At 44.7% G+C, this 24,398-nt stretch overlaps 1 protein-coding gene across 5 annotated transcripts in view; it reads right to left on the bottom strand.

The window, feature by feature from the left end:
* The window catches only part of Vps13d (vacuolar protein sorting 13 homolog D), a 224,513-nt gene that overhangs the window by 142,768 nt on the left and 57,347 nt on the right, over positions 1–24,398 (bottom strand). For all 5 annotated transcript variants that reach the window (XM_021649137.2, XM_021649138.2, XM_021649141.2 and 2 more), the window contains exons 26-35: positions 22,397–22,619; positions 19,688–19,898; positions 16,364–16,535; positions 16,105–16,217; positions 14,011–14,223; positions 10,055–10,317; positions 8,868–9,001; positions 4,672–4,827; positions 2,560–2,770; positions 1,872–1,946 (exon numbers count right to left, since the gene is read on the bottom strand). In XM_021649137.2, coding sequence (XP_021504812.2) covers positions 1,872–1,946; positions 2,560–2,770; positions 4,672–4,827; positions 8,868–9,001; positions 10,055–10,317; positions 14,011–14,223; positions 16,105–16,217; positions 16,364–16,535; positions 19,688–19,898; positions 22,397–22,619 — 1,771 coding nt within the window. The remainder of the gene's footprint in view (positions 1–1,871; positions 1,947–2,559; positions 2,771–4,671; positions 4,828–8,867; positions 9,002–10,054; positions 10,318–14,010; positions 14,224–16,104; positions 16,218–16,363; positions 16,536–19,687; positions 19,899–22,396; positions 22,620–24,398) is intronic.

The raw sequence follows: 24,398 nt of genomic DNA, 5'->3' as shown, positions 1-24,398 counted from the left end.
TGTGAGAGAGAACTGTTAATACCACCTGCCTAAATAACAACCAGAATGCTAACACCCTCTTGACCCCAAGAAAAGAAAAAAGAAGGAAAGCACAGAGATAAAAGAGGAATAAGAGAGAGCTAGAGAGATGGCTCAGAGGTTAAGAGCACTGTCTGCTCTTGCAGAGGTCCTGAGCTCAATTCCCAGCAACCACATGGTGGCTCACAACCATCTGTAATGAGATCTGGTGCCCTCTTCTGGAGTTCAGGCACACATGCAGGCAGATCATTGTATACAGAATAAATAAATCTTAAAAAAAAAAAAAAAGAATTGTTCAAAAAAGAGAGAGAGAAGAGAGAGGAGTAGGAAGTAGGAGAAGGGAGGGAAGTGGGGGAAAGCAATGTCAGCCTACACTCAGAACTCAGAATGTGGGCCAATTCACCTGCTTGAGGGCCTGGGCTCTGGAGCAAGGTGACCTGGCTCTAGACTGGCTCTGCCCTTCCCTGCTACTGAACAGTGGACAAGCTGTTCAATCTCTCTATGCCCTGCAGCACTAAGAGGAACAACATAAAGAGGAAATGAGTTCTCAGAGCAGAGCCTGGTAAGTGAGCCTGGCTTTAGAGCTGTTATTTTCATCTGGTGGAGTAATGGAACTAAGTGGCTTTAGTTCACTAACACAGAAATCTAAAAGGTTCTTAGAACATGGGAGAAAATATGTTTGAATAGTTAAAGAAAGAATAAAAAAAAAATCACAGGATAATTAGACATGATGAGGTATAAAGTCAAATCAAAAAGCAATGATGAATGAGTGAAAATAAAACTGAGGGTACAGCTTAGGCCAACAGCAATGGATAAACCAGGCCAGGTTCCTTAACCTGTCTGAGCTAGTTTCCTCATCTGAGGTACAAACAGCAATGGCTATTTCTAAGAGTGAGGAGACATCCCAAGCTCAGAGCCAGGTTGGGGACAGTAATAGAGCTCAAAGTGCTTGCCTACTGGGTTCCTGCACCAGCACTGCATAAAACCAGGCAAAGGGGCTCAGACCTGTAATCCTAGTGCTAGGGAGGTAGAGATGAGAGGATCAGGAGTTCAAGATAATCCTATGCTACATAAGGGGTTCAAGGCTGGCTTGGACTACACGACGCTCTGATGATAAATAAAACAAAGATGAGCCCAGTGAGATGGCTCAGGGGATAAAGGCACTTGCTGCTAAGTCTGACAACTTGAGTTCAATACCCAGGACCCATATTAAGCAAGGAGACATCTATCTCCAAGTTGTCCTCTGACCTCCATACACACACACAGTGGCACATGTGTACCACAAATATACACCCACACAAATAAAGAAATCTAACAGGTGTTTGTTTGTTTGTTTGTTTGCTTGCTTAAAAGACTAGAGACAGAGCTCTAAGCTCAGCACATAATCATGGCTGTGACTATCAGAGCCACCACCATTACCAGTACCACCAGCAACCACGACTAACGGTAACTGCCCATAGCCAGGGCCTCCTACTGGAGCTTCACAGATAAGGAAGTACTAGCACTAAGAGGCTCAGTGACTTGCCCAGAGTTCTTTAAGAGCAGCTGATGTGGGGCAGAGGAAGAATCTGGTCCACACAAGCCAGGTCGACAGACAACCTCCTGATCACAGAAAACCCTTTGGTGGGATCACAACCACTGCCAAACAAGAATAATGTTCAGCCCCACCACCCAACACCACCACTACCACCACCACCACCCACCCACCCCCAGCACCAGGATACACAGGGCTACTTGAATATTCATATTCTCTCTCTCCCTCTCTCTCTCCCTCTGATGGAACTGAGGAGGAAATGAGAAGCAAGCATATGGTCAAGACAAACAACAGATAATGGAAGCCACATCCAAATTACCTTGACACACCAGAAGAGCCTTGCGACAGTCATCCATGCTGAAGCCCAGCTCCTGCAGTCTAGCCAGCTGTAACTCTAGGAGACAATTTCATACAGATTACACCATAGTCTGATGGAAAGGGTGGCTAATACCATTTCCCTTCTTGTAGCAAAATGAGCTCCTAGTGAGTGTAGACCTCTGTTATGTGTAGCTTGAACTTTCCCATCATTCCCTCACATTAGATCTTTAAAAGCAGAAAACTACCATTTAGTGTGTGCAACACCACTTCAGAGTTTTCAGAGGAAAAGTCTCAATTTTTAAAACTAAACTTGAAGATGAGCCATAGAGCTCCACTTGAGTTGTGAGTTGTGAGGGGAAACCCAGCTGCAAGCTGGAGCAGTTACTGTGGGATCTTTGTTTTTAAATTTAAAAAAGGGAGAGATCATATTTACGATTTACAATCATACTTAATGACAATTAGAATATGAACAATTCAACTGTGCATAAGAAACCTGGAAAAGTTAAGGGGGGTGGTGTTACCAGTATGGTGGGTAATTCCAGTAATAAGGAGGCTGAGGCAGGAGGAGTGGCATAAGTTTGAGAGCAGCATGGATGGTGTATGACATAGCAGAGTTGTAGAGTAAAAACATAAGGAAGCAGAATAGGTATTATTAAGAAGACTGACTGAGTTTCCGATTAGACACCTACCCAAGACAGGATCTAAGGTGTGTCTTGACCCTTCTCTGACATCCTCTCCAATTCGGGGTGCCCCTGGGAGGCAACTGCTGACAGAATCTGCCTCCGTGGCTGCCGTGTCTGACACTGCAGCACTAGCTTGCTCCGGGATGGATTTTGCAATGGCAAGAAACAGCTGAACATCATTATAGGAGAGTCTGATATCCAGGGCTTGTAACTGAATCTAATGGAATGTAAAAGGTAGCAAAAGTTTTAAAGTTACTTTTGGCTTTGTGCTCACACATCACTCAAACATAATTCCTACGTTATGTCCCAGAAGTCCAGATATCACTACAACATTCTCACTTAAAAGATTGCAAAGATCTTGAAATTAAGCAAATGATGATGAGGTGATACATCTCAGTCATCAGATAAGTCACAAAACTGAATGATATTTTTTTAAAAAAATCACTAAACTTGAATAATTCTCAGAGCAATTAATACCCACATAAGCTAGGAATAAGCTGTAGGTAAGGACCATCTATTAGTAACATTTTGTTAATCGATTTTACATAGACCTAATACATTTTTTTCTAAGTCTCTGAAATGAACTGTTCAACTGTGATTGATAGCTTTGTCAACTTGACACAACCTATAGTTACCTGGAGGAGAGTCTTAGTTGGGGACTGACTGTATTGAGACCTGTATTGGACAGGTCTCAGAGGGTGTGTCTTAAGTTAAATGGTGTGGAAAAACCCAGACCAGTGTGGGTGGTACCATTACCTAGGCAGGAAGTGCCAAAGCATGTGAGAGTGAAGAAATCAAGCTGAGTACAAGCAAGAAAGCAATCATGTATGCACTCCCTTCGTGACTGTGGATACGATGTGACTACCTGTCTGAAGTTTCTGCCTAGAACTCATTACAACGTTGACCCATAACCTAAAATGAAACAAACCCTTTTCTCCCCTAAGTTGCTTTTCGTCAGGATATTTTCTCACAGCAACAGAACTGAAACTAAGACACCAACAAAATGGATCTCTGGATCTCTTTGCCTCCTATATTGCCCACACTCAGAGATAAGGTAGGAGAATCAGGAGTTCCAGATCAGCCTACCGGCACAAGACCCTATCAATAACAACAGAAACAGTAATAATACTGTTATTAATAAAATAACAGTGAAAATATTTTCTTTTTCAAACATAAGCTTATGTTGGCCAAGTGTGGAACTGGCATTTCTGAAATGCACTCCTCCTCAGAGTTGAGCTATACATTCTACTGGGTGAGGGCGGCACAGACGCTATGAGCAGCTAACACTACACAGCGTGCAAAGCTCTGTGAAGGGGTCTTACTCAGTTTTTCCTGGTGAGGTACTGCTGAAATTGAAAAGCAACACGGCTTTTCTCTTTGGGGTCCTCATGATTTAAGTGAACTGATTAACTATCGCCTTCTTATCAAAAACACATGGCTTAGAGAGATGGCTCAGCAGTTCAGAGCACTTATTGCTCTTCCAGAGAACCTCAGTTCAGTTCCCAATACCCAAACTAGGTAGCTCACAACTGACTTTAACTCCAGCTTTTTTCTGGCCTCTAAGTATTCACAGACATACAGATAAACAGTCACAGATACATAGACACAGATACACACAGACAGACAGACAGACAGACAGACAGACAGATAGATAGACACATGTAAATACAATAAAATAAAATCTTTAAAAGAAACTGATATCAAGAATACCAGAATTTTAACCCTCCCTTGCCTGGGTTCAGCTTCAGTCCTCACCTACCTCAACACCCCTCAGTCCTTGTGAGACCTTCAGCTTCTGCCCTAATTCAGCTTCTGGACCTGGAATGTCCTCCTTCCTCTGCTGGCTTATATCCTACCCAGCCCCCTGACCTCCCAATCCAACAGTACTCTCCCCACAAGGAATATTCTTAACTATGTTGAGTTCTGCTTTCTGGCAGCTTTTACAGAAGTTCAAACGGATACCAGTCTATTAAAGGGTCTATTATCCTTGTCCACACTGAAAGATCTTAGGTGACATCACCTTTATTTTGTATCTCTGAGGTCACTATAATGGCACTAGACTCAAGAGTATCTGCACAGGGAAGCAAGGGCAACCATGGGCTGACCACTCAGCATCACCTCTAGAACGGGTGGAAAATCATCACTGTCGAAAGCATCCATCAGCCCGGAACTATCCTGGTACGAAGAGTTCCCCACCAGTTCCACTTGAATTTGCACTGGATCCACAATTGAAAGAGCTGTGTCCTGCTCATTCCCTAGTCGGCAGGAAAACACCTGAAAATAAAATGCAGTACAGCAAACATTACAGTCCGCCTTGGGAGGCTTTACCACTTAGCAGCATCAGCTGACTGTCTCTGGAGCCAGCAGCTCTGCGTTTTCACAGGACCCGAATCAGCAGCAAAGATCTGGGCTGCCACTCTAGCCTGTGGCCAAGAGTAGGTGCAGTGGTTCACCTGCAGGAAAGTGTTCCTAATTCATCTACAATGGCTTAGAGATCTCCTACTCTTTGACTCAATGATCTCACTTCTCGCTAGGAACTAGCCTAAGGAAATAATGCAAAATATAGAAAACTTCACTAACCATTTTAATAGTTGAGAGAGACAGGCAGACAGAGAACCTGAAATTACAGCATATCTACATCTGCAGTCACTTAAAGATGGGACCTTAGTCCTTGACAGACTGAGGCAGGAGAACTACAAGTTTCAGGCCAGCCTGGGCTATACAACAAAACTCTGAATGCAGAAACACCAAACAGCAGGAAAAGAGGGAAGTAGAGAAAACACAGTTGAAAAGACTGTGCAGAGGCGGGCAGTGGTGGAGCATGCCTTTAATCTGTAGGAAGACCAGCACATCATAGGTCATGTAAAAATACAGCCCCATCAAAACAGTATAGAACTAGGCATGGAGACTCATGTCTATAATCCCAACACTGGGAAAGCTGAGTCAGGAGGACTTAAACTCAAGGCCAGCCTGTACTATGTACTGGGACCCTGTTTCAAATGAACAAAAGAACAGTAATAATATAATATTGACTTTCTTTTAAGGACAGGAGAGAACACACCAAAATAACAATAGAAATTATATATGAGACAGGTAATTTCCCTTCCTTTCAGGGTTTCTAATTTAAAGTGCATCATTATCGAAGCTGAGGGACAGATACATAGGAGTTCATTATATTAGGCCTCATGCTCTGCATGAGATATGCTAAAATGCTAACAAACAAATATGCTTCAAGGAAGTAAGGGGGGCTTCCATTCTGGAACCAAATTATTGTATGTGTTCAAAAGGAGGATGGAGGGGAAAAGGGAGCATTCATTACTCATCTCCGCACAAGCCTCTATCCTTGTGGGGCATTTCTTAGCACTATGGAAACCGGAGAACCTCAAAGCCCTTCACCATATTCAGATTAGTGTATTATACTTCATCAAGTCTCTCCAATGATCTATCAAAGAAATCCCAAAACTGAAACCTGGTTGTACCAACTAGAAAACTGGGTATCTCAAATATTTTGCCAAATATTTCATTTTTCTGAGACACTGAAGCAAGAAAGTTTCTTCTTCTCTTTGGGGAGCTTCAGCTACACAAAGCCCAACAGTACTGATAGTTCCTTAATCAATAACCACAATGCCCCACTCAAAGCTGGCCTTGTCATAGCCTGGAAAGCTGACAATCTGCAATTCTAGGATCAACTCTAATATCTGAGCATGCAGTTCCTTGTTCCAAATTGAGCTTTAACCTTACAGAAGCAAGAGGTCAAAGAGAATGCCCTCCCACCCACCCCCACTGCCACCCAGTTTTATTCAGCTACATCTGAACCCAAAAGGCTTACAGTGAAAATGAGTAACAGCAATGGGAGTAACACAAAGTTCCATCAGAAGGGGCAAGAGGCTGAGCAAACATTCCACACATGGTGAGGGGAACAGTCACCGAGATCCCTGAGTTAAGAGCATCCCACAGAGATGGCTTCTGCCTTCTCTCTTCTGCTGTCTCGAGATTTAAAGAGATAAGAGTAGATGCTCTTTAATATTACATGTGACACATCCAGGTGACAAAATACCTGACAAATTTCTACTCAGGTACAAATTACCTTCTTCATAACAATCACACCAATGTCAGAGACCTGGTTCCTTAGGTCACACATGACTCTAGAGCAAGCCTGAAGATCAGATACTCCTGAAGGGATGGACACCATAAGAAACCCTCATCACTGTACTGAAATATTTTTGGTTCATCCTCAGTTTAAAACAAACACATGGAAGAGCACATGATCTTGGTCAGCTGAAAACAGGTAAGAGGGTGAGTGATATTTTGCTGGAATCAAAAATCTCATGCAAGGGGCATGATTTTTAAACAGCCTGCGTGGACTCTAAGAGGGGATAAATAGAAGCCCATGGAAGGGAGAACACTTTTACATCTTTGTAAGGTACACATCGCCTCACTGGCTGTTTCTCTACACTTCTCGGAGAAGAGTGCTCCACAGCAGAGAACTTAGACACTTTCCTGCTGAGTCTTAAGGTTTTCGCTGACTGGTTCCAATTCAGCAGTCTTGCTGTTTCTTGCTGTTTCTGCCAAATCATGTGCCACTGCTGTTGATTCATGTTGCTATTTGGTGTTGGCTACTTGACTGGACTGCTGGTATCCGGAAAACAAAGAATGGACTTGTCCCAAAGAACTACATCTAAAAAGGTCCACAACTCCCTTTCCCTAATACCTTTCTCTCTTCCCTACCTCTGGTCAGTGGGTTGGAAAGGAGGTAGAAGCATTTAAGGACCCTAAATAACGTAGGTTTTGGAAAATCTAAGCCTACACATTGCCTTTTCTAAGTAGGTCTCCCCAGGGCCCTGGATCTTCACAGGACAGTACTCAGTGGGAGGCAAGAGGATTCAAGGCAAGCAGGACCACTGCCTCAACTGTGCAAACTGGCCATGGAGTTTTTCTAAGGCTTTAGAGAAAAAAAATATTAATTTTCCCTTTTCCTTCAGAGAACACACAAAATCCAATTGTACCTGGTGATCCACTCATTAATCAATCCCCATCTGGATCTTAATTCAAAACCCTCCTTGAGTGATCATGGGGGAGATTTTATAGTGTAATTATGTTAACTTAGCATATGAGAAGAGGCTCTGTGGTGCATACATTTCAGCACTGGTAAGAAACACTTCATAAACCCTGACGTGGGGGAGATGAGGCAGGCAGAACCAGGCCATCCAACAAAGTGCTGATGGAAATAGAAACTAACAGGGTATCCCTGACTTGTCTTTGTGTGTGCACAGCCTCACAATGGAGGATGAACACGAGAGAGTAAGCAAGCTACTGGACTGGAGGAAAAAGCAAGAGTCCCTTTACTGAACGATGTTTCCCTAAGAAAGGCTCAGGAGGCCATGATGGATATGATGGCATAGGTTTGCAATCCCAGCCTCTGGTGAGGCTAAAGCAGAAGAATCAAAAGTTCAAGGCTAAAACATAGGTAACTGAGATGATCAAAATAGAAAAGGACTAAGCTGAGCAGAGAATGACCCAACTTCAGTTGGCAGAATGCCTGCCTAGCATGCACAAGACCTTAGGTTCAATCCAAAGTAACACACACACTATAACCATATTACATATAAATTATATATATATATTATATATATATATATACACCATGTATATATGGTATATACATGTACATATACCATGGTATATGTATATAATATATATAATTTATGTATATAATATATATAAATTATATACATACTACATGTGTGTATAGCACATATACTATATACATCCACACATATATAAATCACTTACTATATATCTGTCTATATACAAATTACATATATACACTATATATAACATATATACTATGTCATACTATATACATAGTATATATTGATTTAAATCATATAGATATACTACATATCTGCATATATGATAATCCATTTTCTATATATGTATATACATGTATACATTAGATATCATATATAAACTACAAACACACTATATATTTTTATAACTGTATATATGTATATACTATATATGTTTTTATAACCATATATATAAATTACATATGCACATAAAGACAGAGTTTGGGGTCTTTTCCCAGTCCTACTGACTATGAAGCTCTGGAGGTCGGGCCTAGCAAACAGTCTGACATAAAAAGAGATAGGCTAGAGATGTAGTTTAATGGTAAAGTGCTTGCCTAAGCATTCACAGGGCACTCAGTTCCATTCTTAGCACTGAAAAAAATATGCATTCAGGAGACAAATACTTTTCCAGATGTTGCTCTCTGGAGCCCAACATGCAGTACTATGGTCAACACATAAACTTACCTCAATGCCAAACAAACTTCCTGAAAAGGGGCGATCAACAAAGCGGGGCTTATAGGTGAGCACTGTGGTGCCTTTCAGAATAATGGCATTGGTATCAAAGCAGGATACGTCTTCAACAACCACAAACTCCGTGCCTGCAAAGGACAGCATCATCAGTCAAGCAAAGAAGCTGGCATCACCTGGTTGTGCCAACACAACTGGCACAGTTGCACCATGTGAGAAAAACTATTGTTCGTTCTCTAGGACAGCTCTCAACAACCTGCTTCGCTGTCATCCCAGACTCAGAATCTGGAAAGCACAGTTAAGCTGACAGAAAGGACCAGAATGTTTCTCCTCTCTTAGACCTGATGTTCAAGACAGACAGAGGAATGACATCCCAGTCATCGTGAAAGGCCCACAATACTCTGGGGTTAAGAAAGGTATCCCCGGCTATAGAGGTGGCTCAGTGGCTAAGAGCACATCTGCTCATCCAGAGATCCTGAGTTCAATTCCCAGCAATCACATGATGGTGCAGAACCCTCTGTAATGGAATCTGATTCCCTCTTTGGCTGTGCATGAAAAGAGCACTCATATACATGAAATATGTGAATAAATACTTTTTTTAAAAAAGAGCACCTCTTCTCCAAAGGACTAAGAATCCAAGGAAGAACAGTCAGATGGAAAAAAAAGAGCATCTCTTCTCTAAAGGACTGAGAATCCAAGGAAGAACAGTCAGATGGGTTGGTCAGGAAGCACAGGTATCATGACAGCTTGGACAACTGCTCACGCTGCCCACAAGGAGTGTAGACCATTGATGTCCAGCTGCCACTGTTAGGAGTGCTGACAGCTTTCTACTCATTGTGTCTGAAAGACTACTCACACTGAGTTTTCATCACACAAAAAAAGTATTAAGCTAGGTGTACTGGTTTACACCAAAAATCCCAGCACTTGGGAGGCAAATTCCAAGCCAGCCTATGATAAGGTGAGACCCACCAGGAAGGAAGAGAGGAACGGAGGGAGGAAAGAAGGAAGGAAGGAAAGATGGAAAGACAGACAGACTGACTAACTGACTTTAATTGCAGATCTTGTTGTTTGCGGCCAGCCTGATCTGTGTGAGATCCTGTCTCAAAAAATAGAAGCTGTCCTGGAAGACAGGTCTGAGCTAACACTGAAACTAATAATCAGTGAAGCACACTATGAACAATCACCTGTTACATTGACCTTGACCTCCAGGTGTCTCTCATTGGACACAGGGAGGGAAGACCTCTTGGTGACTACTCCACTCTTAACCGTTTTGGGGACAACAGCAGATTCACTGCTGGCATTGCGGTGGCGTGCAGGAGTGACATTTTGTTTCTTAATATCACTGGGAGTGTGCAGGAAGTCATGGACCAACAGCAGCCAGTCAAATATGAGAAACACGCGGAGATTGTTGAGAACAACAGTGAAACAGGAGGAATCCTTCGTAGATCTATAAGAAAGAAAATACAATAAAAAAAGAGAAATACAGTATTTCAATCACCACCAAGGCCCAGTACGTAGCAATTCAGTATTGTTCTTCTGTTTTTATGTTATCCCTATGTTATGCAAGGTGGCCTCAAATGCCAGGACTGCTTCAGGATGCTGTGTGACTGAGAATTCAGGTACACAGCCTCATGCCAGGCCCCATTCCAGCATTTCTTAAACTGCCAGCTTTGAGCATGGAAACACTCTGAGCACTGCTTTATGAGCACACAAAGTATAAGAGCTCTTTGGAGGTTAGTCACATGTTTTAAAGAATTTGTTTTATGTTTATGAGTGTTTGGCCTGCATGTATATCTGTGTTCCTTGTGCATGCCCAGTGCCCAGGGAAGTCAGAAGACCTGAATGGATCCTCTGGAACTGGAGTTACAGACCGTTGTAACCCACCACATGGGTGCTAGGAACTAAACCCAGGTCTTCTCCAAAGGTGACAAGAGTTCTTAATCGATGAACCATCTCTCCAGTCCCTCATTAAAAAACAAAAAAACAAAAAACAAAACAAAAAAAAGGACTTTATTTAAGAAGGCAAGAAAGCAGTGCCCTCAACTGACCTGATTCCACAACAGGCATCTGGCAGGATCTAGAGACACTGTTGTCTTTAATAATAATTATTACTATTAATTGAGAGGGCACAGTTGGCACGTGGTAGGCAGAGCTGGGATGCCCCTAGCTGTGCCACAATGCACAGGACAGCATGACCTGAAATACAAGTGCAGGCTAAGCACCCCAATCCAAGTACACAAGTGCTCAAATCTGACTAGAGAGCCTTTGGATGTTCTCGTTTTTGCCGTTATGTGTATGTATGTGGGTGTTTTGCCTGTATGTCTTTGCACCACATGCGTACAGTGCCCAAGGAGGCCAGAAAAGGGCCTTGGTCCTCTGAGACAGGAGTTACCGTGGGTTATGAGTCATCATTTGAGTTCTAGGAATGAAACTTGGGCCCTCTGCAAAAGCAGCCTTAACTGCTGAGCCATCTTTCCAGGCCCTGGATATCTGAACATTTACAAGAGGTATTTGACTGGCAATGCCTATGCAAATTCTCCAAAATACCAAACTCTGGGATGTTCCTGGCCCTAGGCACTTCTTTCAAGGACTGGAGAACCTGCAGTGAGTGCTATGCTGGTCTGGTGGGTAAAGCAGAGGCTTTGAAGTCAAGAGACCCACACTAAAATCGTGTCACTCTCAAGCTGTGTTATCCTGGGTGTGTCAAAATATAAAACGAGCAACACTAACACTGAAAGAGAAAGCACCCGGCACACAGCAGGTGTTCTCCAAATGTCTGCTTCTTTCCTGACTGGAAGGTCTAGGGTTGATGAGGCTTTTAGAAGCTCAGGACTGCTTCACAAATGCCACATTCACATACCAGTGCTGTCTGGCTTCTTTTGCTACAACTAACCTCAGACCCCAGTCTTTTAGCCTGAGAAGAGAACATTGGCCATAGGTAGATAGCAAATGCCCTAGAGTGGAAATGGGATAGAGGGAAAGGCAGGGGACAGGGACTTGTTTTATAGTCTTCAATATTCCCAAGAAAGACTCTGAGGCCTGGCCTGAAACTACAGTGTCCTCAGGGCAATGGCCAGCCCTACTACCACACTAGCAGGCAGAAGAGGGAGACCAGAGACAGGCTGGGGACAGTTCACAGGGTCCAGGGGTTGACCCTGACTTTGTGAAATGACCCTGGCTCTGGGTGCACATTTATTGACTCCCGGCCTGTTTGGGAAAGGCTGCTTTCTCCAGTCTCATTTCTGCTAACTCTGGCTTAGTGCCTCTAGCTAAAGGGCATGGCAAAGCACAGCTCCTTCTCACACACAGCATTTGTCACAGAAACACTCTACCCTTTTGTAATGGACAAAAAATGTTGCTCTCAGTAAAAATTTTTCCAGCCCATTTGAGCAGAGACTGTCAGAACTCTAACTGGAAAAGTCAGCGTGTCAGACCCTGTTTCTGGAAAATATTTCAAGCCTTTAAACACTGTGAAGTGATTTATATTTGACATACAAAATCCCAACAGAAGAACAATTCTTCCTGAAGCAGTTAGGCTTCTCTTACTAACAAGAGCACTTCTGTTAGCAGGAGCCAAGGTAAGAATTGATTGTTTGGCTCCATAAAATTATATGCCTTTACTATATGAGCAGAATAACACTTCAGGTCTTTTGTATATTAAAGACATGATGGGGAGGGTCAAAGAGCTGACTACTTAGGCAGCCAAGATCAGTAACAATAAAGCAAATACCAAAGCCCTCCTCTGCAGGAGGACCAAACACATGGACACCTCCTGCTCTGAGAAACCTCTTCAAAGGGGCTGCCAAACACACCCATCATATCCCAAAGCTGCACTCAGCCAGTTACAGAGGCCAGAGGGACTCAGCTTTGATACTGGAGGCCTAGATCTATCTGTTACTACTAGACGTTTAAGCTATAACCTTCCAAATCACTTGGACCTTCTCCAGGCATCTATCTCTGCATGTGTAAAGAAGAGTGAAGTTGCCCATGTTTGCAGATCTGGAAGGGTTCAACTGGCAGTAGGTAAGGTGTCTGCTCAAGGCAGGAACCAGCAGGAAGTCACTAGCATTGCCACTGTTAGGTTCCTGATGTCCGCACAGGGGCTAAAATGTCTCCTTTGCTAGGCCCCCTAAAGGCCTATGGAGAGACTAAGAACTCCTCCCTTCAAAAACTAAACTCTGAGGAACGCTGAGAACACACTGAAACTCCAGCCACACAAGTTCAAGAAGAACTAAGCCATAAGAATCTTGCACAAGCTGTGACAGCAGTAACAGCAGCAGCTGCCTCAGGTGCCAACTAACTCACCAGGGTGACTCAGCTCTTACCCCTGCCCAAGGATGGAAGGACGGGTTTTTTGAATTTTGAGTTATTCCATAAGAAAGCTACAAGGGCCTCAGAGCTCAGCAAGGATACATAGCTATGAATGAGGAAGACTAAGCCTCAGGGTTAAGGTCTATCAGATTCTAGACCAACTTTCCTCCCCTCCCAGGTCCTCCACCTCCCATAATACCAGAGCCGGAGAGGCTTGAATAACTAACTGTTCAGGTCAAAACCACCTTTCCTTTCATGTCGACCAGAAGGTTTTGGCTTGGGTTTTTTCCTTAAACTCACACAATTTCTTACTTCCCCAAGTCACTTTACAAATTAAAGTTTACAAGGAGGTTGATTTGGAGGATTGGGCTCAATGCCAAAGTACCTTTTTTTTTTTTTTTTTTTAGCAACAGAGACACCTTTTGATGAATCCATGATACTGCAAAAGAGCAGGAGCTGTTAACACAGCATAGTGCCGGTGAGAGCTAGCGAGTGAGTGCTGGTGAGTGAGTGCTGGTGAGCCTCCAACTGCCTATCTTTAGATTCCCTTTGATGATCTAAAGCCACATGGACTTCACCCATGGCCAGGAAAGGAAATATTTCCATAAAGAAAAGCACAGATCGGGGGTCAAGTGTGCCGGTACATGCCTGTAATCCAGCACTGGGAAAGTGGAGGCAGATACTGACTTCAAGGAAAGCCTGGGCTACACAGTAAATTTCAAGCCAGCCTGGGCTACACAGTGAGACCTATTTGGAGGGTAAGGGATGCAGGGTAGGGGACGACACAAATAGAAAAAGGAAGACAGAGCTGGCCATCAGCCTCCACTACCTGAGATGCAGTTCAATCTGAATGGAGCCCTGGGTGGCGCTGCTGCTCTTGGAGGGCTGAAAGATACAGTTGAAGACATTGGTCATGCCAGGGCTGGGCTTCTGCCCAGCATAGCGCGTGTCAAATGCCATCATGGAGTGGGAAACCAAGTTAATGGACTTGGTCTGGTTGGAAAAACTCTCATAGAGCAGCTTACATTTCTTAAAGTCAAATCTGAAAGGGAAGAAAGCAAACGAGCAGTCAAGTACAACCCTACCTTACAGAACTAAGTCCATGTGTGGAACAGGGGCAAGGTCATCAGCATGTCAGGATGCTTTGATCTGAGGTCCTGCACTGGTTCTGTCCACAGGTCACTCAAATGCAACAGTGGTACTGTGCCTCAACCTTCCCCAATTGTGGAGAAAGTATATCCCCAGCAATGCGTGAGGAGCAACAATACAGCCAGTCTGCCATGTCCCCGATTATTTACCACCCCATGCCCCACCCTGGACTAAGAAAGCCATGCTAAGTCACAATCCACAGTGGACATCCAGGGTCTCTTTTAACCTTCATCTGTGAAATTATAGCTTACCTGAGGCTTCTCTCTCTCCAGAGTCAGCCTGCACATCTGTGCAAGACTATAGCTCACTAGAAGCAAGCTGAACATATCCTACTCTGTACTCAGGGAAAGTAAGTCAACTAGCCCACCAATAGGAAGTGCATCCAAACCCACTTCCTTTTTTTGGAAAAAGAGAAGTTGAAAAGAAAAGTAGTTGCCCAGGACCATTACGATACACACAGAATCATTCAGCATTAAAAAACTAAAGGTACAGCCAGGCATCAGAAGAGTAGCTGGTTCACCATGGCATGGCTTCCCTCAGCTAAGTGGGAGCAGGCCACACAGGCGTTCAACAGAAAGACAAGCTTGAAGTCAGGGTGCTCAGACAAACATGACGAGTCTTGACACCCCATTTTCACATGTAAACCAACTCTCCAGCCATAAAACCTTGGCCTAGTAAAATAAAAAGATAAAAAATAAAAATAAAAAACAAAATAAATCAACACCAGCAATCTATCTGGAAAACTGGAGTATCTACCGTCCCGCTTAGAGGGAGGACAGGGAGGGCTTTCAGGATAAGAGCACAATGTGCTCTTCAAAATCCCACTCCAGGCTCCTTCCCCACAGATTTCCACAGCTGCCCTAGTAAACATGCACCGGAAGCTAATTACCAAGCCAGTACATGCCCATCAAGGGAGCAGGCGTTATGTTGCTTCTAGAGGTTTCCAAGTAGCCCAGTGCTGCCATTTTTCAAAGAGACTCGTTCATAGTCTCTGTCTGTTTGTCTGTCTACCTGTCTATCTCTGTCTGGAATTCTCTCAATTTTAAAACATTGACCCACGAGGCAGTCACCAGGGACATTCTGCCCAGAACTGTGCCAAAACTGAACAGACACAAGACAAGATGCTTCACCCCACTTCACACTAGTGGGGCCATGCTCCAGCTCCAAGTGCAGAAGAACACTAAAATGCCACCTGAGGCTATTCCAGAGCTCTTTACTTTTCAGTCTGCCCTGTACATGGGGTTCAGTGACACACCTATGTCCCCAGTTTCTCAACGAAGCTGTTGCCAGGATCCTGGAGTTCAAAGTGAACCTGAGCAACACAGAAAGACTGCACCTCAAAACCAAAATAATACCCAAAGCAAATGTTCTGTCACTCAAGAGACAAAACTGCAGAGCAGCCCATCGCCCCTGGTTCCTAGCTAGAGGGAAAACACCCCTTCACAGCTCTAAGTCTCTAGTATTTGGGGCTGGCCATGAAAAGAGCATAAGCTAACCTGACAGGGCTGAGAGGACAAATTTAAACTTTTAATACAGCACTCAGGGGCTGGGGGGACCTGGGGTACAGCTCGGTGGCTCCTGATCACCAGCAACACACACACAAGCATCCACGTGCATGTTCAAACATGTTCACATACACACACTTGTACACACATAGCACTTCGATACTTCATTAGCCACAAACCACCATGGCACTCTCTGCCCTCTGCTAATGAAACGGGCTCATTCACACACTTCCTACTAGTAAAATCACAAGAGTTAATCACAGACTGACCTGGCGAGGGAGCCAGAACCTTCTTTTCCTTTCGGGTCCTTGAGCTCCAGACTCACGTTTACCATGTCGATGAGGAAGCACATACAAGTGTACACTTCTCCACTCAGCACAGTCTGTGAAGGAAAACACTAGTGGGCTCGTGGGGAAATGAACTCGCAGGTGAAGAAACCTGATCTGCTTGCTGTCCCACTCTCCCCGCTCTGCTCCTGAAGTCCTAGGGCACAGCCAAAGCGGGCAGCATGCACGCAGTCTCACTCACGTGGATCCTCGGGTCCTGCAGGTCATAGGGCCGCATGAAGTCCTCGATGGGCTCCCCCAGGTTGTTCTCCAGCAAGCCTCGGATCAGCTTGTACTTATACAGATCCAGCGAGCAGTGCACAGAGGACAGACTGCCATGGACACAGACGTCTGCAACAGTGTGGCTTATTTCTCTAGAGAAAAAAAAGATACCCTCAAAAGCAAGCTTGCAAGGCACAGCCAAATGTAAGGCAACAAGGTAGCTACCTGCATTATCAGCCAGGTAATCTCTAGTCTCCAATGGGGAAAAAAAAATCATGCATCTCCCCATGGCAAGTTAAATTACTGTGACTGCCATGCTTTAACTACAGAGAGACTTTTAGCTCCCAAATGTACACAGAGAAAATCCTCAGACCTAATGAGCTGGGGATGTAGCTCAGGAGAAGAACTTGTCTGGCACACATGGTCCAGGGCTCGGTCCCGAGCATGCCAAGTGTGCACACACAAATATGAACATATATATATACAGATACAAGTACATATGACTAATTAGATTTTTATCTTACATATTTGGATGTTTTACCTGCACGTGTATCTGTACACTACATGTGTGCAATGCCTGCAGCAGCCAGAAGAAGGGACTGTATCTCCTGGATCTGGAGTTACGGTTTTCAGCTGCCATGTAGGTCCTGGGAATTGAACCCAGGTCCTCTACAAAAGCAACCAGTGCTATAACAGCTGAGTCATCACAACTCTAGCCCCAAGTTTTGTTTTGGTTCTTGGTTTCTGGTTTGTTTACGATGATTTCATTTTTGTTTTATAAGACACTCTCATACTATGGCCCACACTGACATGGAGCTCACAGCAATCCTCCTGCCTCAGCCTCCTAAATATTGGGATTACAGGAGTAACTATACCAGGCCTAACTAGCCTAAAAATAAGAAAAATCTCACAATATTCAAATAGCTTAAACATTCCAGTTAGGAAAGCAGTAATGACCAGATGCCCAGCTCTTAGCTCCAGATCCCATGGTAGATGGAAGCAGAAATAAGCCTTTCCTCCTGATCCCTCCTTGGGGATGGGGATTGACAATCATTAGGAGCACCTGACAGATTACAGAAAAGAGCTGGAATGAGACTGGAAGACGCCCAGGACTGCCAGGACACACATGCTCAAGTTGGGACTAAAGAGCTCTCTCTGCCTCTCATGGCTGCAGCAGGCATCGTGGGTCCTCCAGACACTAGGCCTGAACACATGAGCTTGAGGGCTGGGATTTAAAAGGAAGATGGTGTACAAAGCTACATTTAAAAAACAAAACAGCCGGGCAAGGTGGCACATGCCTATAATCCCAGCACTCAGGAAGGCAGGGGCAGGTGGATCTCTGTGAATTTGAGGCCAGGCTGGTCTACAAAGCAAGTCAAGAACAGCCAAGACTACACAGAGACATCCTGTCTTGGAAAAAACAAAAACCACAATCAAAAGCAAACAAAAAAGCCCACCTGCTCTAGGACTTGGGATAGAGCCTGATGGTAGGATGCTTGCCTAGCGTGCACGAGGACCTTATATTTGACTCTCAGAACTGCTAAAAATAAATGAACACATAAACAAATTCGACTTGTATGCAAGGAAAAAAAATCTATATGCAATCAAGGTGTTTTGTTTTAATTAATGAAAATGTAGTGTACAACGTGCGTGTCTACTGAGTGCAGACATCCGAAAAAGGCCAGAGGCATGGGATCCCCTGAAGGTAGAGCTACAGATCGTGGCAAGTCACCTGATCCAGAAGCTGGGAACTGAACTTAGGGCCTTTCAAGAGCAGTGCGTACTTGTAACCCCTGAGCCATCTCGCTAGTCCCACATACAGTTTTAAGAGAGTGATAATGCACTCTTCAAAGAACAACAGGGAAGTGCTACCAAGTGGTTCACTCATGTGTGGGCGCAGACAGCACATCCACGGGTACACTCTCACTGGGATACAGAGCCTTACCACCAGACACAGCACCGAGGGAGGTGGAAGAGTTTACAGATGTAGAGAAGAAAAGCACTTTTTAAAAAACATTGCTTGCAAAGAAAACCAAGAGTTCAGTTTCTAAGTAAGAAGTTCTTAGGATGGCCAAGCCAGGCTAGCCAAACAGAGCCCATGCCAACCATAACTGGACACCAGCCAGGAAGCTCTGGAACAAGAGGGTCCAATGAGAGAAACACCCAGTGAGCTAGACTGTAGTAGTCATCCGAAGAGAAACGGAAAATGGCATGAAGTGTGCCGCCCAAACCTGGGGGCTAGATGGAGGCCAGCAAGCTCCAGCCAGCTAATGAGGTTACTTTCCAAAGGGGCACCACTGCAAATCTTTGTTTCAGACATGTTTATATACTTTCATTTGTGCGTGCTCATGTGTGCATGTGTTTGTGTGCAGCTGCTGGAGGAATCCAGAAGAGGGCAACAGATTCTACAGAGTTGGAGTTACAGACAGCTGTGAGCTGCCTAGCACAAACCTTGGGTCCTCAGGAGGAGCAGCAAGCTCCCTTAACCACTAAGCTCTCTCCAGCCTCAATAAATCTCTTTCATTGTCATCTAGCCACTTTCTATCTTTCCCTGAAGTTAAAATGCAAAAATGCTGCCTTCTCCCAAACCAAAGCACCAGAGTGAAAGATGTCACCTGCTGTAATCGGTGCTTCCAGCCCACACATCTGGACTGGGCAAGCAGGAGCACTCCCTTTGGTCCTGAGCATGATTCTGCTGGTCTGGGATCATTAAGTTTCCCAGGAGGCTATGGCACCAATGAGAACTGAATCAATGATTGCTCTGACTATAGACACAGCTTCCTGCACAGGAGGCTAACTACAAGGTAAATCAGAGCAGGCCCCTTAGTCTTCCATGGAGCACTTTCAGTGAGCTTCCTGGTGTGGTAGGACAAAACTGCACCTGGTCAGTTATGCAAAATAAATGGACTCTGCAGGGTCAGCAGTAGCAGGCCCAGAGTATATTACCCCTGGCACACTTACTCCAAATGTCCATCTTTTCCAGATACCTTGCCAGCCCTCTACCTCCCTATCACCACTTAAGTCCATGCTAAATTCCAACACCTTCCTCTTGCAACACAGTCCCCAAATCAAACACTAAGTTAGAGCCATCTACCCACCTTCCTAGGCCCCTCAATAGAAGTTTAGCCCTGTGACAGCAGTAGTTTCTTTTCCATCGCAACAGCCCTTGTGACTGACTACAACATAGTAAGGACTCAGTTTACGCTCATTCAGTTAAGGTGTGTGCTTCTCCTGACTTACCTTACAGCACTGATTTCCGAGCTGCTAAGATTCTACTTACAAAGAACTCAAATAAAACACTCACTTGTCCAAATTCCTCTCCACTTGCAATTTCAGCCTGCAAGGTTCAGTTAAGAGACTTCCTCCTGTCTGTCGCACAAAATAGGAAGGGAAGATCAGGTCCCCACTAATGTTTTCTGAGGCTTTAGAGCCCTCTCTGGGGTGTCTCTCTGCAGCAAAGATGTTCATGTCCTGCAGATCCACGACAATGCAATCCAGCAGGCAGACATGGTCTTCTACAAGGATCCAAGGGGAAAAAGAGGTAAGGATAAAAGTAGCATGCAGAAAGGGGTGGGCCTGAGCAAACTAAAGGATCAAAGTCAGTCATTCTGTCCTTAAAAATCAGAAGTGGCTGCTGCCCCTGTTCTGCACTACTCAAAACATAGCTGTTAGGGCCTGACCATGGCCTCAGGAGCCCACGATGGAGGGTGTCATAGCTGTGTCAACACATCCTGCTGCCTGACTTCCACACCAGGCCATGCTGCTCACTTCCCAGCAGCAGAGCTGTCTGTTCAAGTGCAAACTGTGTGTTTCTGCTACCACTGATCACCTCCTACCCAACACCTCACCCTTGCCTACACCTCCACAAACACCTCCAGTGTGCCGACACAATTCCACTGTGGCCCTCATAGAACCGTTCTTTCCACGAAATACCTGAATGGAAAAGAAGCAGACTGAAACAGTCTCTTCCTTTGGAAACTTCAGTGGCGACATGTAATCCAAAACCTTGCAAAACTCCCTGCAAATGCCTGGAGGTACTACATAAGCCCACAGCCCACTTTTCTGACCTCATCTGAAGCCAATTCTCCCATTTGCTACCCAAACCTCAGGCCTCCAGGCCTTTGCATATCCCAAAATGCTACACTCTTTGCTCCTTGGACAGCCTCATCATTACCATTACCATCCCATCTCAATCTACATCGGATCCTCAATTTTCTTGCGTCTTCCCTATATCGTGTATTAATCTATCAGTACTCTGCTCATCTACCATCTTTCTCCTGTAAGTACCAGACTGGGAAGAATCTAAGAGGATGCTAATGTGCTGGGGACAATAATTTAATGCCTGGCATTAAGCAGGAGCTTAGTAAGCAGTTCATGAACAGACAGTTAAACTAACAAATACATGGCCTGTCAGAGCAGGGCTGATCTGTGAGAAAGGTGTAGAATGCTAATGCCATGGTCTCAGAGAGACCCTAGGAGCAGCTGTGGAAGTGGAGACACTGTAAAAACCACAGCCTTCATCCAGGGCCAGGTACCACTGAGGAGCAAATTTTAGTAAAAAGCAACAACTGGGTAGAAAAAATGATGCTGGAAGAGACATCTTCCTGTAAGACATAGCAAATCTTTGTGTAAGTTTGTCCATGTTCACACATGTATATATCTGTGTGCAATACCCATGCACATTCATCTGTGTATGGAGGTCAGAGGTCAGTGTCTTCTGTCATCTTCCTCAATTGTTCTACACCTTATTTTTTTTTTTTTTTTTTATCGAAGTCTCTCATTCAACCTAGAGCTTGCCAATTCAGCTAGACTGGCTGCCAGCAAGCCCCAGGGATCCTCTTGCCTCCACCTTCACAGTGCTGGTATTATAGACATATGCCACTCTGCCCAGTTTTGTTTTGTTGTTGTTTAGCACAGGCACTGGGGATTAAACAATAGTCCCCATGCTTCTGTGCAAGTGCTTTACTGACTGAGCCATCTTCCTAACCTGCCCCCAAGGCTCTTCTTACAGGCATCTGCCTCGACGTCAGGCTGGCTATATGCTAGATCGTCTCTGTCTTAACCACTCAGGCTGGCTCACAGCACCAATCCAGCTACCACATCAGAGCACCCATCAGAGCTCAGGGATAAGAGTCACACCATGGGTCTTCTTCCAAAAGTAAATCTCCAGCTATACCACTTTCTTGACATGTGACAAGCCAAGTTATGTTATCTCCCTAGGACTGGAAGGTCCTGCAGGGAGTCCAGCAGTGCTCGGATCTACCTAACAAAAACGGCTGTCGCCCTCCACTGCCCACAGTGCACCTGCACTGAACTGCCCTTTACACATACCTCTCCCAACCCAGGTCCTCAGAGCATCACCCCACTTTCCAACACGGCATCCATCCATAACATGCTGAAAACTCCAGAGCCCCGATAAGGCCAAAGCTCAGAATGACTGATTGCTACATTCACAAGAAGGGCACAGTCACAATACCAACAGAGGTAATATGAGGAAATCAAGCTAGTCCGGACTACATACAGAGCCCTGTCCCAAGAAGCCCAAAGAGAAAAAAGAAATCCAAAACAAGAGCACCCATACCAGGATGACTCAGACCTCCAAGAGTCATTTTACAGTACTCTGTCCTCACGTCTTATATCACACTGACACTAAGTTTAAAATTTTGTTTTGGGGAATTAAATGGTGGCCTGCATGGGCAGGGCCTGGGTAACAGTTTATGAGGACACAGGACTAGCTTGGCTGGTCACCATGTCCTGGGAGCCATCTGGACCTGTATGAGTCCCACAGACAACAGAAAGCCTCTTTATTTCCACCACATCTTCTAACTGAATCTACTTTATAAGCTGCATGAGACTAAACCCGCCTAACACTCAAAAGCAGCATGGAGCCTGATCATCACACAGATGCTGTCTCCTGTCAGCTTTCACAGTCTCACTATGAGTCCTAGAGCTCCCTGGAAGGGCTTCAGAACAGTCCCTACCTTCACTGTTCAGCTCTTTCCTCTTCTCTTACCTGGACTGCTGGAACTTTGGCTAACAGGTGGCATGGCCTGCTGTCCACGCTGCTTGATGGAGGAACTGGGCACAAACTCACTCTTCAGGCTGCCAAGGCCCATTCCTGCAGGAGGCATCATGAACAGCCCCTGTATCTGGGGGCCCCTGGGGTCCTCTGTGCTTGCCATCTTCTTCACACTGTGTTTGGGTGTAGCTGTTGGAGAAGCTGAAGGCACAGATTCCTAGGAGGAACAAAAGAAAACTAGAATGCAGAGATGAGGGGGTAACAATGCATTCACTAGCTTAGAAATCATACCCTAGTCCCTAGGTTCTCGAATACTCTATAGTAGATACATGGCCCTCAGACCCTAGAGAAAGGAAGGTGAGGGTCATTACACTCACCACCACACAGGATTATCTGCAAAAATGTCACCCAAGATTCCATACCTGATAATAACTACAACAGAAACAATTGCAAGAAAACAATCTGTGGCTCAAGAACAAATGCCAATTTCAGCCAAATTCAATCAAAGCAAATCTCTCAACCATACAATAAATATATTCACTGTTTGGGGGAGAGGAGAGCTTATTGTAATTAAAAAAAAAATGTATCTAGGGGACTGAAGATGTACCTGAGGTATTAGAATGATTCCCTAGCTTGCCAGAAGCCCTGGGTCCAAAGCCCATACCAAATAAACTGGTATGTAATCCCAGGTGAAGGTAGAACAATCAGAGAGTTCAAGGTTATCCTCAGCTACACATCAAATTTGAAGCCAGCCTGGGATATAAACAAAAAGTATCTAAAGGCAATATGACTGCAATAGAAATAAGCCCCAGGAAGGTGTTTGTACATTCTAGTCTCTCCATATGCATTTATATTTCCCATCTAAGTAACCACAGAAATGAAACAAAAGGCAAACAAAGGAGGTTAGCCATGCATGTCAGGTTTCTGCTCATACAGAGTAAAGCCAACCCCAGGGTTCTCTGGAAAGGACTAGACTCTTTTCTTGCTGACGGTGGTCAGCTGACTGCAAGTAGAAAAGTTGATTCCACAGAGTGGGCCAGTCACTGGCATTTTTAACTTCCCTGGATCCTCAGCAGCCCTCAGGGGCCTGTCTGTATGTGGCTTCGGCCTCTTGGGGCGGCTCCTTCTCAGCCTGTCACGGGCAACCTCCCTGGGAGCTTGAGAAGCATGGTTGTCTGGTGCTTCTGCAAGGCTGACTCGTCAGTTTGGGAAAAAGGATGAAAACCCTACAATCTCCACTTCCTGAGCAATAATGGCAACACAAGCTTCCTGTATTTTTCCCAAGGAAGATTACTAGGTAAATGCTATCATTTAAATGTTTCCACATTACAACTGCCCTCGTGCCATTTACTTGAACTGCAGCGAATGTTTGTTGCTCTTTCATTTGACTTACCTCTACATCCTCTCTGCAGTTAGTTTAAATAAATCAATGGCTTGAGGAGATCAACCCAACGTTTTTGAGCAACTCTGACTTAGAAATTATGGTTTTAAGCACAAGCTATGGTTGAGAAAATACAACAACAAAAAGAAAGGCAAGCATACACCAAAAATCCAAACATGTCCTCAATAAGATGGAGTTTTATAAGAAACTGTCCTGCATGCAGGAGTCTTAAAAGCTGGGGCACAGGGCATGAAAGTTCAAGCCATCTGTAGGATCCATGTCAGGAGAATTGGCTGTTCTTGGGCCACTGGATATAGCATGAGACACACCTCACATGAGCAAGAACAATAGGCAAGTGTAAATGCAAGGTGGGTAAGAGGGAAGTGTCGACACAGAGGCCATCAGGCAGCACTGAGCCCGTATGAGGAGAGGTGAACCGCACGGCTAAGTGCACCAGATTACAAGGATCTGGAGAGATGACACACTCCACACAGCCTTATGGAATTCCACTGAACAAGCACGGGTGTGTAACACAGCAGCTTTCCTGGGATTTCTGGATATAAAATGAGGTCATTCAGGAAGTACTAGCCAGGGCTAAAAAGACTCTTAATACAG

This window comes from Meriones unguiculatus, chromosome 3 (genome assembly GCF_030254825.1).
Source record: "Meriones unguiculatus strain TT.TT164.6M chromosome 3, Bangor_MerUng_6.1, whole genome shotgun sequence".
Lineage (NCBI taxonomy): Eukaryota > Metazoa > Chordata > Mammalia > Rodentia > Muridae > Meriones > Meriones unguiculatus.
Note: the sequence above shows the minus strand (reverse complement) of the source record. Positions and strands in the feature narration are given on the sequence as shown.